Below are 20,055 nucleotides of genomic sequence, written 5' to 3'. Positions count from 1 at the left end.
ATTTCTACTGCCAGAAGTTTACGACTAACTTTCTTCATTCACTTTTGAATATAATGTGTACAAATATGGTCATAAACAAGTACCGGTATGTACAAATGTAAACACAAAGTTTGAAATTTTGGAATACTCTCTATTAGTTACATTTCCCTTCTTCAGTTTGTTACTATAATGACATGCATGCTACAAGTAAAAATACATTTTCTAATATTGGGAACAGCGCAAGAGAAAAGCATGATTATTTTCATGTGCATGATTATTTTCATGTGCAAGTACAAGTAAGTTAACAGTACATAGCCTTTGTAGTATATTTGCTGTGGTGATCCTTTAAGTGTTTATTACTCATAAACGTCATCACTCAGGTATAAACACAACAAAAGTCAGTAAATGCAATATTGTAGATGTACTTAACTCAATTTCGTATGGCTTATGATATACAGTAATATTTGTACACACACAATGTATCTAAAATTACATAAGGGTTGAAATCGGAGCTATTAGGTCTAGTTTCTATAGCTTCGGGAGAACCATTTTAATTTGAATCTCCTGATCTCCTAAAATTAGGTGTGCTGTTTAGTGGATTTCATTTCCCTGAATTTCCACCTGGTGAAAATTGTATTACTTTGTCTTCTTTGTTCTCCTAAAAATGTGCCGTCTATAGTATGTCTACCCTTGGACAACAAATTAATTGAATGGTCAATATCTTATTTATTCACTTCTGCCATTACTTTGTTGAAGATCCAGTTGCTGCATGTGGACATGTAGACCCAAGCTTGAAAGCATTTTCTAATAAAAAAGGTTTTTTGACACATATAAATGAATGGTATTTTTATGGTGAGTGTTTTTCGAGTCAGATGGCCATTTGCACTGTTATAGAGGGTTTTTTTAAATCTGCGGTTATAGAGCGGTGTAAAACTATTCAAATACTTTGAGCCCATACACAATGTTTAATGTCGACATTGGTGACTATTTTAAACATCGGCAACATTTTACTTGAACTTGATCAAAACTACACTACTTGCCCCTCGTTCACATCACATTTGCAATAAATGGCAACAAAATGTATTTAAAATAGTTTTTAGATTAAGTTGAAAAAGTTTCACCTGGCCCTTTAAAGTCTCTTCTAGATAGTTTACTATTTAGATCAATGCTGTAGCTGATAAAATATACAGTAAAGTAGGCTATGCACCATAAACTAGATTACCAGCAACAGAGCTAATGTCCAGATGACAAAGAAATGCATTGAGTGCAAGATTATTTTAACTAAGTTTGCTACATCTACTGGCTACACTAACTATAATATATCAGAGAACATCTTGGACTATTCTAATGACAATTAATTCAAATCCAAGAACATCGTTTATGACTGATGAGTCATAATTTAAGACTTTTACCCAGTTCCCTGTTTTTTATGGCCGAATCCTGGAGCACACCACCACCACCACGTGGACCTCAATATGCATTAGATTGTTTACTTTTTTTTTAATAAAGTCTTGGCACTAATTAGCTTAGCCCTTTAAATATGATGTAATTTCAAATGAGTTGCTAAGAGACTAGAGCTGCCTGTACCAGGCCAGAAACGTATGCACTATAAGAACTGGAAACGGTTCATTCGTCAGTGGCAAATAGCCATTTTTAACTTAGATGTAATTGTATTGTAGTTGTAGTGTAAAGCTACTGTAACACTATTATTTTGGTAAAGATGATGAACATGAATGTTACGTGCTATGCTGTGCATAGCCAGCTCTGTAGAGAACTTGTAAGTACTTTAATAAGAAAGGAATACTAACATTTTCATGACAAGCTTCACCTTAAGAGCAGTAATGAAATACGACGGCTGTGTCCAAAATCACTCCGTGCTCACTATATAGTGTACAGTATATCATTATATCATTAACAGTATAGTGATTACCTACAATTCGGTAATTCGAAAATATGTTTATGCATTTGAAAACTTGAAATGTGACATTCTGCATAATGAGTACCTTTACTTTTGGTACTTTAAGTACATTTTATGCCAATACTTGAGTACGTGAGTACTTTTTCCACCACTGTTTATTTGGCACTTTTATTGGCACTATTGGCCTCAACTCTGACTCTTTTGAGAGACAGACTCATTTGCAGTTCAGCTCCTGTGCTTTGCGGAGTGACTCCACAGTTCTCAGGATCTCTGCGCAGTTTTGGGTGACACTCAGGGTTCTCAGGGTGTCGGCGCCGTTTTGGGTGACACTCAGGGTTCTCAGGGTGTCTGCGCAGTTTTGGGTGACACTCAGGGTTCTCAGGGTGTCTGCGGAGGCTTGGGTGAGACTCACGGTTCTCAGGGTGTCTGCGGAGGTTTGGGTGAGGGACAGGAACGTTGACTCTCAAAACTGCCTCTTCCTTTTTCTGGCCACTGTGAAAGTAATCCAGAAAACATTGACCTATTTGTTACCTGAAACAAATAGGTCAATTTGTTACCTGAAATATGAATTCATGCATGAATGAACCAGTATTTTATGTACAACACTGGAGGAAAGTTTACTTTAATTTCCAATACTTTTACTTTAGGCAAAAATATTTTTTTACTTTTGTCTTCTTCATTTAATTTTAGATGGTGGTCCGCCACAAACTCACAGTCACTCACAACTGGCCAATACAAAAAGCTACCAGGTCTGTTCAGAATTTGTCATCTCACTTCTTTCCACAAAATATTAGAAAAAGCTCAATAGTGGGCTCGATAAAAGCCCAGATCAATAAGCAGGATCAATAAGGGTATTGATACTTTTACTTAAGTGAAGAAAAAAATGTGAGTACCATCACTGGCAAAAAACAGAGCAGGTACCTCTCCCAGAGCATGCCAGTGTGTGATGGGCTTGCGAGGGTAGGCTAACATTTCATTCCAGTGGTCTCGTCCAAGACCCTGGGCGTCTGGCCCAGTACGACACACACCAATCACCTCGTTGTGTCCAACCCTGTTAAACACGCACGCACGCACGCACACACACACACACACACACACACACATGTCACACACACACACCACACACACACACACACACACACACAGAAACATGCATTGCACGCGCACAAATATGTCAAACACATCAACACAGCCGTGGACAAACACGTCTGTCTATTCAATATGGGTAGTGTATAGGAGATATAAAAGGAAAATAAGCAATAATCCCTCTCGAAAGGAAGCTGAACGTGAATTATAATGTTTGATTAAATAGTCGCAAGCCTCTGGAATGCTCTCCCCAAACACATACGAGACTCCCCCTCACTTCCTACCTTCAAATCTGCACTGAAAACCCACCTGTTCCGAATTGCATTTCCAAGCTGATGTGTTTTTAAACTTGTTATGTGCATTGTTTTATTGTTTTTTTAATTGTTTTTTTTTCTAATAAAGTTGTCTTTTTTTTGTTCCCCCCCTGGCCCCCACACATGTAAAGCGTCTTTAAGTGTCATGAAAAGCGCTATATAAGTCCCAGATATTATTATTATTATTAAGCCTTAACTATGAACTGTCAATTTCGCCAATTTAGAATGGTATCTAAGGTCTCATTAATGTACTTAAGCCTATATGATTAGATTTGTATTCCTAACAAGCCAGAATGGGCAAGGCATTATGTTTTCACTCCTGTGATTCTGAGCGTGAGTGAGTCTGTAGTCTGTCTGTCTGTCTGTCTGTCTGTGAGCAGCTAATATTGGGCACCGCTGGACTGATCAGCGTAAAACTTCTAAAAAAATCTAACTGATATAATAAATAAATCCGTTTTTAAGCCAAGGTCATACTCTAAAAACCAATAGCAAATCTACATCACTACTTCTTCATTATTTTAATTTTTATTTATGGAATTTAGATTTATTAGATTTTTCATTTTTTGTCCATTCCATACATTAATCTCTATGGTTAAAACACTGACCTGTCGTAGTCCATCACCATAATGGACAGGCTGACTTGCTCCACGTTCTCTGGTGGGATGTCAAAGATGATGGCCTCGTTGTACACAGGGTTGAGCGTGCTTTTCTTGATGGTGGTTTTTCTCTTTTTTAACCTCCGTCCAGCACAGATCAGGGAAACCTTCACATACGGGTCTGTGAGATGCAGATCAGGTTAACATTAGTTACAGTTATACGATTATTCATCGTAATTACCGGTACCTATGTTTGCATAACCGTGATAATCGTTTCCACGTTCACAAATCTTCAGATTAAAGCAGGTCTACAAGTTCACAACTCGGTGTGATGTGAGTCATTGTGTGCTTGTAGACTGGCTATTTCCACTATTCTTTTTAATGTAGGCCTATACAGTATGTTTGTTAAATATGTCAGTCATTTAACTCATTTGTCAAATGTGCCCTGTGCAACGTTTGTTTACGAAACCTAAAAGCCAACCATTTTTTTCAATGTCAAAAATACATCATTAGCGACAATTATTTGTGTGAAGTAAAATGTCATGATCCTGACAACCCTGTAGTGTACATGGTATGGGTGTGCTTGTAGAACAGTTGTTGAGTTTGAACATTTTGACTTTGATGTTAACAAAATATAGCTTAAATGGTGAATTGGTTGGATAACGTATGTTCAAAAGGAAGACTATATTAGATCATTCTTCACCACGCTTTCCCCTCACTCTATTCCAATGGTCCTTGAGGGGGTTCCAGGTGGCCCCCAGTTAAATGACGGAGAGTTGGTATTGGTAACCAAATGGACCCTTAGAGATCTTTAACTCTTTAGAGTGTAAAATGAAACCAAATGGGCCATTACAGGCCCATTTGGTTTCATTGTATGCTCTCAAGAGTTCAATTATTGTTAAACATCTGCATTACTTAAGTCTACACAATTAGAGAATGTAGAAGAATTGTTATTTTGATCATTGCCTGTTATCTCTCCTAATGGATTGGTAACAACATCAATACATCATGGAATTGTGGACAAAATCGTATCTAACGACAACAAAATATCCTTTAGTTTTGTGTCTGAGATGGAGGCTAAATATCATCATATGTGGCTCAAATTAAATACCCAATAAATAATGGACCTTGATATGACTTTCTTTTTTTGAGTGGTGTAAACCACTCCTACAACTGGCTTTTGTGTGCATAAAAAAATGACCATGGTTGCTATGTTCAAAATAATTTCTGACGTAATTAAATCACACCCGGGTGAACTGGATGACCGTAGCAACCATGGTCATTTTCTCTGCACAGAAAAGGCCAGTTGTGAAATCACATCCGGGTGTGATTTTATTACGTCAGATCAGAGCTGATCAGGCTACATAATACCTTACCTTATTTCATTACGTCAGACATTACGTCAGACCACAGCTGATCATGCTATATAAAACCTTACACCACTCAGTTCACACGGGTGTGATTTTTTAATTTAAAACACCATTCTCTATTCCTGGTTCACTCCTCCCAGCTCCCGGTAACACTCAATCGCCATGGTAACCGAAATCAAGTCCTCCTTCTCTGCCATGATAAAGGATCACAACTCCAGCCATACTCCTCTCTGTGACTTTGCTGCCACGGTAACTGATGGCTTTCCACCTGAACTCCTCCCCTTTCACCAATTAACCTCATGCCAGGTCTACCTGTCACTTGTGCTTTGTATACTTCGTATCCCTCCCTCTCCTTTTTCTTCTCCGACCGTCTCTTTCTCTGTCTCGCCAATTCTCTCTCTCTTCCCCCCCCCCGACACAGTTGAGGCAGATCGATTTTCAATTACATTTTTGCTTTTATTCCAGTTTATGAAAGAAATATAGTTTTTTTCCCAAATCAATTTTTAGTCCATGATAACAAACTGTGTATTATGACACCTATAGCTGTCGGGGTACCTGAGGAGCCTGTGATGTCCATGGCTTTGAGGTTTCTGCATTTGATGACCGTCAGGGTCATTCTCCCTGCTGTGGGCAGGTAGCAGAGTGAGTACATAATCTCGCCCAGGTCCACGCTCTCCTGGAGAAAAACCACAGAGCGGAGAGCATACATTACAGTGTGTACAGTACAGTTCACTTGAATGCCTCGACGTATAGGTAAAGAGTCCCTGGTAAACTAAATACTAACACTAACAGTGTCTGAAAGCAGAGAGATTGTTTAAGCTTAGGTCCACTTATCATTCAATTAGTGGCATCATGATCCGCATCACATGATTCTGCATCGATGCAGCAACATGACATCATCGATTATAGCCTGCACCATTTATATATTTTATTTTATTTAAGAAATGTATGTCAAGGAGACAGGAGAGTGATTGATTACGCATCAGTTTCTAAATAAAATATGTTGTTCGGTATATCTGACTGCTTGTACTGACTAATTAAAAATGTGCCATGTTGTGCAGTAATATAGAAACGTGTGATGCACCGCGATGCATCGTAGAATCGAATCGTTTGCATCAAATTGAATCGTGAAGGCAGTGACAATGCACACCTGACTGTACATTAAATTGCAAGATGAACATCAATCAATCACTTGTCCTAATGATGAGTGTGTAACAATGGACCCGTCAACACAGTACGAGTAGTCACTTAATATTTATACAGGCCTCTCTGGCGGCTTGAACAGTGACAATGAACCAGCATTGTGGTCTCACAAGTAGTGTTCATCTGGAGTAAACCTATCCAAAATAATTGAAATCATCAGAAATACTGTTAGATTTCTAACTAACCCTACATTTAAAAACGTATACAGAGTCGGTGAGCACAAGCTGAGTTATAGAAAACCCATACACACTTCTAAGCATCTTAACCCATTCAAAATGGGAACCCCTTTTGGAGTTTCAATTAGATCTACAAGCTCTTTGCTTCTGGTGGGTCCCTGGAACAACATATTTTCAGATGGGGCTCGGCGGTCAATTACATATATTTTTGGGGGTCCTTGACATGAAAATAGGGACTTTAAGCAACGACTGTTTTCAGGACGGCTCCGCTACACGGAAGTACGGCGGCTATGACGCCCACGCCGTAGCGGTCAAAATCGTTAAGCAAACAGCCTCCGGCGACGGCGACATTGGTTGCCATGGTGACGCGTCCATGCAGCATGTGTCAAACATAAACACATTATTATTATTATTTCTTTTAAAACACCCCGTCGCGCGTCAGCTAACTTGCCGATATTGCTTAATTCTTACATGCGCTGGACATGATCAGCAGTGGAAAGAGGAAGGTGCTGGAGCAATCTGTGTTATTCTAAAACCGTTTTAATAAACATGGTTAATATGACATATGGTATTAGTGTTATTTCTTCATTCAGAGCATGCCAACACATTACACAGCATACGAGAGGTGATGGAGCAATCAGTGTAAATGTATGACAGCTATAATTTCAATAAACATGGTTATGACATGGCGTTGTAGACACTACGTGTAAGTGTAGGTTCTCCCGTAGTAGAAAGGGCTGCGACGGAGAGCAGGTTTATGTATCGAGCACTGATCCATTTCCGGTTGCCGTAGCCGACTGCCGTATCCGTTGTTGCTTAAAGTCGCTAATGTTTGAGAACGACTGACATAGAAACATTTTCATTATTTTTCAGATAAACTGTCAGCATTTAGAAGGCATTTGTAGAATCGTCCTCAGGTCAAAATGGGTTAAGCCTAAATGAGCCTATAGTCTTTATCATTAGAACATTGTGACGGTCAATGCCTTGAAGTGTAGAAAGAAACGGGACTAAAAATGGTCAATGCTGTTTGGCCACTCAGAATAGCCAAATGGCATTGATCACACCTCCAGGTCTTAAGTTAAGTAATAAGACCTGGTACTTAAGACACGCATAATACTGCCCTCAGTGTACAATAAAACCAAACAACACACAAATACAGGAATTCATAAATGTGCATAATGCATTGCTCTGTTGCTAAATTTAGGCATGTAATTATAGACATTAGTTTAAGTAAAATGTGTGTGGGTGATTTCACAGGGCATTGGAATTATGCAATGTGTTCCGCCTGTGGAGCGGTGATGATGATTCAGTGGAGTTTTCCATTAACAGGTGCTGCTTTATGACATAATATCACACAAGTGAAACAAGGTCTTACTGTGACATCATATAAGTCTACTGTATTAGCCCCAAATGCATGAGCATTTTAGCCTGCGTCCCTTTTATGCATTTGCATGTTCATTTAACAAAATATGTCTGTTTAAGATTAGGCTACATGCTTTACTTAATTACTTTACGTGATTTCCAAATGCATTGCTTGGGACAATTTATGGAGACTTTAATGTGAAGCAAATATTTCATACAAAATACAAACACAGTATACATTCATTAAGATGCAATTCATCACAATTAAAAGTCCCCATTAAGTCTGAATTAAACAACAGGAAAATAATTGAAATTATGTGATGGAACTAGTCTCACATAGCCAGACAGTTGGAAATACGAATGTCTACCGATAATATGTCTGGTGACATTTGAATTCAATATAGTTTCTAATCCCCTCAGACAAACCTATGCCCATTGTTAAAATTACTTGCATTTCTTACTTAAGTAAAAGTATCAATACTGCAATGTAGACATACTCTAGTAAGAGTATCCGTAATTCACGTCGCGATGCATTGTGAGCTTGTAGATCGGCAATTTTCAAATGGCCAAAATGTATAAGGGGCTGAAATGGTTAAGTAAGTTTTGTAATAATAATCTAAATCTACAATGTACTGTAACTACAGGTAGTAACTGAAGTTTTCAAATAATTGTAGTGGAGTAAAAGTACAATATTTGGATCTGAGATGTAGTGGAGTAGAAGTAAAGGTTTTGAAAATTGGAAATGATGAAAGAAAGTACAAAAACCTCAAAATTGTACTGAAGTGCAGTACAAAAGCGGCAAAAACGGAGGGTTAAATTAGTACCCTAACCTGCCAAACGCGGCTTCTCCGTTTTCCAGGGTTTATATTCTTTAATCCATGTTTTGATCCGATCGTATCGTTAGCCACCGTTCGTTAACAGTTGAAGTGGGACAGTGGCCGCGGCTATTTTGAAGATGCGCGCGCATCCACTTCCATTCTAAGCCCTGCATTCAAAGGCCTGTATCTCAGAAACGACATTGAGGGGCCGTTTCTGGCCCAGACAAGCGTTTTCAACGGCCTGTAGCAGGCGCTGTGATACTCACGGTCGGGTTTTTCCACCACCGACCGGACATGACACCACACACAGCAGTTTGTCACTGTAACATGCGATTACGGATATTTGGCTCTTCAAAGTAAGTGTTACGCGCGATAAAACCTTGGCAATACGCTATTAATGAATGGTGGCGGGAATTGTGTTAAGTAAATGTACTTAGTCGTACTTTCCACCACTGGAATTCAGTCATCTCCGTCGTACATCAAGAACAGGCCTGCAAATGAGACACATTACTGTATATATTAGCGCGGGACCGTGTACTCACAGTGGTCGCTGCGTGAATGTCCTTCCACACCACGGCTTCCCGGGAGAGGTCGGAGAGCTCGAAGAGGTTGTCCACCACCACCTCGCCGATCATGTCGTGGCTGGTGAAGCGGTCGAAGTCAAACACGCTGAAGTGCAGCTTGCGGTTGCACACCTCGTCGTACTCCACCGGGAAGCAGAAGGCCTCGTCGAAGGACGGGTTGAGGTTCTTGCGGTGGACGCGCGTCTGGAACTTCTTCTTCCTCTCCGGCAGCAGGTAGATCTTCACGTAGGGGTCGGACGTGCCCGTGAAGTCCTTGGCCGGCAGGTCCAGCGCCTTGAGGATCGTCACCACCAGGGCCTGCTCCTCGTGGTCGTAGCGCAGCGAGAAGCTGAGCTTGCCGCAGGTCTCCACAGGCTCCCTGGTCCCGTCCTCCGAGTCCACGGACTTCTGCTTGTAGAGCTCGGGCTTTATCCTGCCGATGCTCACCGTGGACGACTGGCGGACAGGGATGGCATCCATGCTGAAGTCCATGCTGGTGACATTCATCTGACGCGGCAGGTGGCGGCGGAATGAATTGTGCCTGTTTGAAAAGGGTAAAGGCAGGGTGTCTGATAAATGTCTGAGGTGCCGGTGAGATGGCGATACACTATACCTTCACTTTGGTGGTAATGTGGTACAGAAATGACTACGGCACGTCTAAAAAATTATGCTGTAGGGAGGTAACCGATATACATATGTTTTCCCTGATTCCCTATCATACAACTTGTAGCTCACAGTGTGCCGTAATAGATTTGGATGAAAAACAATCCCACAAACTCCTATGCCTTTACTCCTGCCATTATCCTCAAAGAGAAGGACGAAGTATATTAGTCATTCATAATTAGTATACAAACTACAAAGCCTATTCTATTTTCCTCTCCGTACGAGAGGAGCTGTGTATGTGTCCATGTATTGTGTGATCTATGTATTGTCAATGTATTGATTGTGTGATCTGTCTATGTACTGTATTGTCAATGTATTTATTGTGTGATCTGTCTATCTAGTGTCAATGTATTGTGTGATCTGTCTTGATTACTGTTTCCAGTTCTTTGTTCAAAATCTCGGTTATCTCACCTATTGTAGTACCTTGTGTATATATTGTCGTGTCATCTGAATACATGGATACCTGTGCTTTTTCAAGCGCTAGTGGAAAATAATTTGTAAAAATGGAAAATAATAAAGGACCTAATGAACTTCCTTGGGGGATTCCACTCGTAACACATCTAGCATCTGATATACTGCCATTGAAGAATACACTTTGAGTTCTGTCACATAGATAGTTTTCAAGCCATAATAACGCCTTAGGGGCAAAACCATAGCACTCCAATTTATCAATTAAAATGCCATGATCTATTACATCAAAGGCAGCACTATAGTCTAATAGTACTGCTCCCACCATGTTTTTCCTATCAATATCTTTCAACCATTTATCATTTGTGTAAGTGCCGTGGCTGTTGAGTGACCCTCTCTATAAGCGTGTTGATATTCACTAATCAAATCGTTAATGAAGTAGCTTTGTATTTGGTTAAATACAATCTTGTCTAGTATTTTATTTAAAACCGGTGATAAGCTTATTGGTCTGCTATTAGGGCCTGTGAAGGCATTCTTTGCATTCTTGGGGAGTGGAATAACTTTGGCTACTTTCCATATATTACCTCTTAGACTCTTGTTAAAGATATGACAGATGGGTGCAGCAATGAACTTGGCAACATTCTTTAGTAGCTTACCATCTAGGTTGTCGATACCTGGTGGTTTGTCGTCATTGATTGCCAACAATAACTTCTCCACCTCTTCTATGGTCACTTCACTCAACTCAAAAGTGCATTCTCTAATATTCTTGTATGATGACTCACATCTATGCTTGGGCATCCCCTGCCTAAGCTTCTCCACTTTATCCATGAAATAATTATTAAAATAATTTGCGATATTTAGTGGTTTGGTGATGTATGTCCCTTCTGATTCTATAAAGGATGGTGTTGAGTTATTTTTCCTGCCCATGATATTATTCAAGGTAGCCCAGAGCTTTTTTCCATCATGCTTAATATCGTTTTGGGCGGGAACCCCTTTTGGTGTTAGCATTATGTTATGCTTTAGCTATTGAAAAATAGCAGATCTACAAGCTCATGGCACGCTACAAGCTTGTAGGTCTGCTATTTTTGAAAAATCGAAGAACGACTGACATAGAAACATAGCTTTTTCAGAAAACTGTTATTTTACAGTATGACTTCCACTCAGAATGATTGCCTGATTTCATTGCTGCCCCTTTCATTTGGTCTTTTGTGTCCTGATGGCTGCCTCGTGCAAAATGAATTTCCGCAAGGAAAAATAAAATAAATCTATTTATCTATCATATAAAGTGGTCATAACAATGTTCAATGTTCTTTGTTTCATGTTTAACAGTGTTGCTTTGACTCCTTTGAGTTCCAAGAAAACATATTTTGTTCTAAAAGAGCTACTGTTTCTGGTGCTGAGGCCATAATTGAATGGAAAAGTGCAATTTCCTAGAATTCACTGAGTGAAGGTCCACGAATTGCTGGATTTCTCAATGTTGGGAAATTGCAATAATTATTATTATTACCATAATATCATCTTATATTGTATTCTTGTGGAACATGTCCCACTAACATTTTGCTGCGTGTACCTAGGCCCGATTTAGACTGCAGTCACATCCAGTCAAATCTGATTCAAATCTGGCCCGGGCGGCTGGCGTAGCCGTCTGGGCACATTGGCTGGTAATCCAGTCTGGCAGTGTGCCGCGGGTTCGACTCCTGATTCCGACGGCCTTTACTGCGTGTCAGCCCCCCATCTCTCTCCCCATTTTCTATCAGCCTACTCTATACCTATCCCTCTATAAAAAATAAAGAAATAAATAAAGACGAAAGCAAAAAATAAAAAATTAAATCTGATCTGATCTTTTGGCCCGACCATTCACACCGCATTTGCAAGTGACCAGATCGGATGTGCGTGCAGCCATTCACTTACTTATTTACGGGCCGACAAAACTTGCTATTATCTCTAAATCTACGGCACTCTCCATGGTCAGAACGCAGATGTTCTGTCCTAATTTCTGACTTAACCAAGCATCTCGTTTGGAATATTAACGCTTCTAAAAAGAGAGAGATCAGACGAGGTCACGCGATGTAGATGGAGGGAAATAGAAGGCGGGGCTTTTCAGAGTAAAATCTGCCCATCTGCTTGGCACTCTAGTGCCTTTATTCTGACAAACTCTGGCAGCAAGGTGTTAACAAAATCCTAATACCACTGTTTATATCCAATATGAACGCATCCCTGCCACAGACCCACAACCAAAGATGTGTGAAAATGTGCTCCCACATTATTTAGATGAAGCTGAATTTGCTCAATTTGGAGGAGGCGTTGTTTCCTTTATCCATCATTTTAGGGATGTCCCGATCACGTTTTTTTTTTAATCCCGATCCGAATCCGATCATTTGATTTTGAGCATCTGCCGATACCAATTTTTTGTGATCGGCCCCGATTTCCGATCACCCGATCCGATCCGGACAAATCATGTAGGGTGTGTCAGCTACTGTACGTAACAATTTTCTGCTGTCTAGGCACTTTGTAACTGTCTGTTCTCCTATTGTCTGACGGCACTGGCAGTCTTTGTACAAGGCCTTTGTTTATGTGGGCATAAATAAACATTTCAAGTGAGTGTGTGTGTGTGTGCGTGTGTGCGTGTCCGTGTGTGTGTGTGTGTGTGTGTGTGTGTGTGTGTGTGTGTGCGTGCGTGGGTGTGCGCGTGTGCGTGTCCGTGTGTGTGTGTGTGTGTGTGTGTGTGTGTGTGTGATTCATACTGTACCAGGTTGTGTACTAAGTACAATTTTGAGGTATTTGTAGGAGTATTTCCAATTTCCAATAAAGGCAAATATTGTACTTTTACTTCACTACATTTATTTAAACGCTTTAGTTACTTTGTCGATTTTGATTATTATTACAAAACAGTATTATACACATACATTTAGTATTTTGTACATTTGTAAATAGCAGATCTACAAGCTCACAACGTATCGCAAACTTGTAGATCTGCTATTTTCAAAATATCTGTATACATTTGAAAACTTGAAATGAGACATTCTGCATAATGAGTACTTTTGTTTAGTACTTTAAATACATTTCGATGCTAATACTTTTGCATTTTGAATTCCGGACTTTCATTTGTAACTTTTCAGTATAGTGCAGTCAGTATTGATACTTTTACTTAAGTAAGAAATTGTGAGTATAATCGAGTCTCTGGTCAGAGACCCAATCTGGTTGGAGCCGAGAGTTCGTCCTCTGTAGTGAGGGGTGGAATACAATCTCTTGAAGTAGGCGATTGATCTAATAGTTATCTGGTAGTTATCCGTAAAGTATAGTATTATAACCAGAGTCAAAGCTTAATCTCACCCTTGCCTACCAGGCTCTCTCCCTTTATAGTCTAGCGATGTCGCCTCTGACATCACTGCTGTGGCGTCAGAGTGACATCTCACATCCTTCGTAACAGTGAGTACTTTTTCCACCACTGGTGATTCATACACCCGGACAACTCAATGGAATCTATCAGTGTTCCTAATGACAAACTACAAGTGTGAATAACAGCTTCCTCTGAGCGATGGAGAGCAGCTGCTTGATGTTCTCGCTATAGAACAAACCTCCTTCTGGCGCTCCAACAACCCACAGCAACCATAATTAGAGATGCTTTCCTCTAAACACATCTCTGCAAACAAAGGCAAAGCTGAAGCTGATTGTTTAATTACTGGTGCTGCTTCCCCATGTTACCATGGCAGCTTGACTCACAGTGCACGCCCGATGCACGGCTCGGTGACGACTGCATGGCGAGTGATTATAGGTCTTGAACCGGAGCAGGCAGACGTGCCATTACCCTAGATGAGTGAACCGGAGGTGATCCTTCACTTCAGTCCAGACCATAGCCTGAAAGTAATGACCAAGCTTTTCTTGGCATATAGGGGCGGATCAAACTAGCACTGGAAACGGATGCCGGCTCCCTATTGGTTCACCAATCACTACCTTATGTACCCGCCTTTTTCTTTTTTAACAAAATCACGTTGGTCTCCAATAGTCAGACCATGACATTCCCTGGCATTGCATGCAGTGCTGATTTGATCTACTAAAACTATGGCGAAAAACGTTCGTCGACTACCTTTGTTCACTGACGAAAACTACGTAAAAACAACATAAAAACTGACTGAAACTAAGACAATTTTGTCAACAGATAAAAACTATAAAAAAACTAAAACAGGTGGTCAGTGGAGGTACAACATTTAAAAAAGGTACGGTTGGTGCTTCAAGTGGGACTATAGAACAAGAGTGGGAACTAGTGGAGAAGAGATCCAGTGGAACTATGTATTTTAGTTCCACTGGATCTCTTAGTTATTTTATTTTGGGTTACGCTCGGGTGTTGCACTCTGAAAATAGCAGATCTACACGCTCACAGCGCATTGCGCTGTGACGACGCGTTGTGGGCTTGTAGATCGGCTATATATTCAGAATGCAACCAAGTGTAAAATCAGGCATTACGTCACCATCAACGCCAAAATACATTTTAGTATTTAGTAAATTTTAGTAAACTAAACTAAAATATGACTACAACTATTGTACCCAAAAGACAAAAATCTAAATTTGCTGTCCAAATCAACACTAAGTTGCATGTAGTGTCACTGTCACATGTGCCATTTCAAGGTTATTGACCTTTCAGACCGCGGCCATCTTGCCATCAGAGTTTGGAAGCACTCGTTTTCAGTAAAGCAATGTCCTGCTGCTTCCTGCATTATGTGCCAATTCAAAACAGGTGGTACTTAGGGCAGTTGAGTGATGTCTAACGAGCACTTAGAACACTTAGAACAACACTTAGAAAAATAATCACCTGCAAGGAAAGAAAGTAGCTAATTGGAACACTGGAACACACTTATACGCAGATAGAAAGAGGATAATTCAAGCTTTTCGTACAGCTGCAATGTTGGTGAGTTTGACGTTGTTTAATACAATCAGATAGGACTTTTCTGTTTGGATGAATGGCTGTCAATGGGAAATTGCACCTTGTTAGCACCCTGCCATTAATTTATATGGCAAGATGGCTGCGGTCTCCATATGGTCCATTGGACCAATATCGGATGCTGCAGTCTACAGTATATGACAATTATGACATACTGCTAAACCACCTCCAGGTTCCTGGTCACATATAATTATGAACAGGTCTTGTGTTCAGTTACAGTATAGCAAACATAATTGTCTGTCTGTCTGTCTGTCTGTCTGTCTGTCTGTCTGTCTGTCTGTCTGTCTGTCTGTCTGTCTGTCTGTCTGTCTGTCTGTCTGTCTGTCTCTCCCTATATATTGTTTGTGTGTGCATAGCCATAGCAATGCCAAAAAAAAAACCAAAACAGAATATTATTTTATAATGCAAAGGCTTTATAGACACATTTTGAGTGTGTGTGTCTTTTACTCTTTTCTTGACATCATTGATTATGACATGTTAATTAATTCTTTTAATTTTTTTTTAATTGATATTTAATGTTTCGTGGTTAGTACGAGTCGAGTCACCGCCAGCTGAGCTTACGTCAACGAGGAATCTCAGGAACGCAATGTGCTGACAGCTGGGCGTGACGTATATTAGCAGCGACATTGCTTTCAAATGTAGTTTCAAGGCTTTTGCGGCCAAATTAATTCCATTTTCTCCAGAAACTGGCTGTATCAAATATTAATGGACATCATTAACGACGCACAGCCACCCCCCTGACAGAAAGGCCGGGATGATCGGTTTATTTTTCAAACACAGTTCTTATATATGAAGTGACCTAAAATCGCCCTATGGGGATTTCAATGCAACTAAAAAAATACATTAACCTGTGTACTGGCGCCCTCTACTGAAAGTGATGTCAGACTTCAGTGCTCTATAAAGCCCCTTGACCTAAAAAGAATCAGGGCATACCGATTACACCTGGGTCCGATCTGAAAAGTAGGACTAGGTGCCATTTCAAAGGCTTAGTTATTCATTTATGAATCAAATGAACTAGAATACAGATTTTTACAGCTGTTTTCCCATGCTTAGAACAGAAACAAATTAAGTGATGTGTCTGCGTAATATCTCCCTCCCTCCCTTAGTATAGCCTACCGCTGCCACGCTGTCATGACTTTCCAAATAACACTGCAAGTTACTTAACAAAATAGAGACATAGGCCTACAAGCTATGCCCATCATGGCTGTGACAGCTTGTAGATCTGTTCTTTTGAGGCACAAAGGAGACAGCATGCAGTGCAATAGGAATAATTAACCCAATTGTGACAAAGTCATGTCATGTCTATGGTGCCTGCCTGCAGAAATGTAATACCACTTGCACGCTATTAAAGCAAAGCCGAATTTGCACATATCGTACCGGGGATCAGCTGACTGTTAAAGGGAATGGCATTCATGGTGGAAAATAGGAAGTTCAAAATGGCACCCACAGGGTGGTGTTGTATTTTGGGTAAAAGCTACAACAGTACCTCGAGGAGGATGTGGGTTCGGTTGTTTGTCTCTGGATCTTGACCTGCTGGCTAAGCTTTTCCTTCAGAGCCGTCTGCACGTCTGCAGGGATGTCTGGAGATGTCTGGCTGATCTTCATGGCCGCCTCCAGAAGCTTGACGGTGCTCCGTCTATTCACCTTCACTTCTCGTTCTGGCAGCTGTTGCTTCTCCACCTCCAGCGCTTTGGACGCCGTGACGGGCAGGGGGCTGGCTGGGCCTGGGGGCGCCTCGGGGAAACCGACATGGAGGACATTTTCTGTATGGTTGGACAGAGCCTTACTCCTCCAAACGGGCCAGCACAGCTTCCAAAAGACAAAGAGAGAGACTACCAACAAGGCGAGGCCACAGAAACCCACGACCACAGCAAGGAGACTAATAGAGATGTCTATACATATAACCAAAAAAAGACAGAGCCAAAGAGAAAGACGAGGAGATAGGGGGCGAGCGGTGGACATTATATGACAGACACACATGCAAGAGAGAGAAGGAGAAACAGGAGAGAAGGCAAGCTGTGAGAGAGAGGTGGCACCTGTTTGACAAGGCAGGATGATGTTAAGTCAGACATTCAGCATCAGTCAAGGAGCTGCTGCAGAGTATCACATTCACAGGCTGAATCAATATGAACCAAAAATCTAATAAATAATCTCTTGTCCCTAAATGATGTCAACACAGTTAGCCTACTGCACTTTCCTTATTATTTCTACAAGAACAATTCATATAGCTATATGAATGCTTAAAATTAAGTTCAGAGTAGTTAATTTGCATTGCTCTTTGAAAAAGCTGAAATGATGTGTTTTGTAAAATATATATATATAATAATAAAATATGAAACGCAGAATTAATCCTCACAAAGACTGTCCATAAAAGAATTAAATACGAGTGAGAAAGAAATAAAGAAACTGTGTGTTTCTTTAGTCCGACCGCATGCGCCATAGTTTAGCCTATTCCACCTGTTGCCACAAAACAACTTTTGAGTGGGATCTAGTTTGTGTCTCATTCAAATACATTTTACAATATTTAAAATGTTTGATGAAATTAAGTTAACGTTCAAATAGTAGACTAGCACAATTCAAAGGAACAAATTTGACTACCCAATGTTACCTTATATCCTACTATTAGCCTACTGAACCGATCTGCAAGAGTAAACTAATATCTTATGGCTTCAATCGAATTATAAAACATTTGAAGGAATTTTTGTATTATTATGAGAACAATCTTGATTTAATATTATTATTATTTGTATTTACCTGCGTTCCTTTTACCTGTTATGTTGCTTTCCACGGGGAATATATCCGAGCATTTCTCCCGATCTACGTGCCCTGCGAGACACAGTTCCGTGACTATTTGGAGAGCCTTTTGGCACAGGCTCACGCTGTCCGTCGTCCGGACACCCATGTCTCTCCTGTTAAGCCATTGCACGGTAGAGGACGAGCCGGGAGGGCGCTGATTCATTTGGGGCATCGGAGTGCAACCTTTCCACGCCAGATGTCTGAAAGAATCGATGCGTCCTCATCCATGTCCACCAGCTATAGCGCTGCTGCGCGTAGAGGAGAGGAGAGGAGAGGAGACGAGCGTGCATGACTCCACGCGCGCTCTGTGCATTAACGACAATTGGAGGCTCGATCCTTTAGTGCACGGTGGTGCGTGCACTCCGCCTCTGTCCAATAGGAATGCGCATTAGTTTGCTCAAATTAATCTATCCACTGGGCCTGGGGGAAAGCCATGAAGTGAGATGGCTTTTTGCAAAGCATATATATAGGCCTATGATGCTGGAAACAACTTTGGTAACTTATAGGTAGGCCTACGCAAGAAAGAAAGAAAGAAAGAAAGAAAGAAAACGGCCGTGGTCAAATTTAAATTTAATTTAATTTACACACACAGACGGACACTCCGTGCGTGTGCTTGTGTCCGTCCGTCTGTGTACAGCTAATCTCCGGCACTGTTAACCTGGTCGATGCCAGATTTTTCACACACACCGGATGCCAACGATGAACCTCTGCCCCAAATTTTCCAGAACGGCCTGTTATAGCGCCACCAGGAGGCCGACTTTTGAAAAACATTTTTATAGGTATTACTCCTCCAGATTCTGTCCAAAAATCCCGCAAATTGTTACACACCATCTAGTCATGTGTTCAAGACGGATCTGTCCAATATTTCAGATTCCATCCTAATTGGCTAACATTGGCTTTCAAAGTTTGCAGGATTGGCCCGTTTTGAACAAAAAGCCACAACAGAGCAACGGTGCAATTTACGTGAAATCTTTCAGGGACTTTTCTACTAGGCTGAGGAATATATCTCACCCTTTTCACATTGGCCTGTTATAGCGCCACCAACAGGTGGATTTTTGCAAAACCCATTTTTGGAACAAAATGTCTCAAATCATCCAATTGCCATCCAAGGCGTGAGGAGAAATGTCACCCTTTTCACATTGGCCTATTATAGTGCCACCAGGAGGCCACAACCTGACCTTTTTCTAGTTTAATTTAGTTTTTTTTTACTTTTTCGGGAATGTTTTTTGAAAATGTTTTAAAATAGTAATGATTAAAAACAAAAGACTAGATAAAGGTTCCCTCGGGGCACAGGTCTCCACCAGGCCAGGTCAGGTTGTGGCCTCCTGGTGGCGCTATAATAGGCCAATGTGAAAAGGGTGCCATTTTTTCTTACGCCTTGGATGGCAATTGGATGATTTTAGACATTTTGTTCCAAAAAATGTGTTTTGCAAAAATCCACCTGTTGGTGGCGCTATAACAGGCCAATGTGAAAAGGGTGGGATTCTTCAGCCTAGTAGGAAAGTCCATGAAAGATTTCACATAAATTGCACGCTGCGTTCATGATTTCAGGCTTTTTGTTCCAAACGGGCCAATCCTGCAAACTTTGAAAGCCAATGTTAGCCAACTCGGATGGAATATGAAATATCGTGTTTTTCAAAAGTCGGCCTCCTGGTGGCGCTAGAACAGGCCGTTCTGGAAGATTTGAGGCAGAGGTTCATCGTTGGCATCCAGGGAGTGTGTGTGCAAAATTTGGCATCAACCGGTTTAACGGTTAGCTGTACACAGACGGACGGACGGACACACACACGGACACACGGATGGAGTGCAAAACACGGACACACGGATGGAGTGCAAAACATACTCTCTCCCCATGCCTTCGGCC

General features: G+C 40.8%; 1 protein-coding gene across 2 annotated transcripts; it reads right to left on the bottom strand.

The window, feature by feature from the left end:
• Nucleotides 1–2,259: 2,259 nt before the first annotated feature.
• syt10 (synaptotagmin X) lies at nt 2,260–18,354 on the bottom strand (the record flags this gene model as incomplete). 2 transcript variants are annotated; one of them, XM_079494057.1, is made up of 7 exons in its annotated part: nt 2,260–2,389; nt 2,819–2,948; nt 3,903–4,074; nt 5,819–5,939; nt 9,365–9,926; nt 16,882–17,287; nt 18,150–18,354. In XM_079494057.1, 7 exons carry the CDS (start codon nt 18,352–18,354, stop codon nt 2,315–2,317), a joined length of 1,671 nt encoding a protein of 556 aa, XP_079350183.1. In that variant the 3' UTR covers nt 2,260–2,314. The 2 variants fall into 2 exon arrangements, with proteins under 2 accessions (XP_079350183.1, XP_079350184.1); XM_079494058.1 differs by having other exon boundaries at nt 18,165–18,354.
• Nucleotides 18,355–20,055: the final 1,701 nt, after the last annotated feature.

The sequence above is a fragment of the Electrona antarctica genome, assembly GCF_951216825.1.
Source record: "Electrona antarctica genome assembly, chromosome: 23".
NCBI classification, from domain to species: domain Eukaryota; kingdom Metazoa; phylum Chordata; class Actinopteri; order Myctophiformes; family Myctophidae; genus Electrona; species Electrona antarctica.
This window is presented reverse-complemented; position numbering and strand designations above follow the sequence as displayed.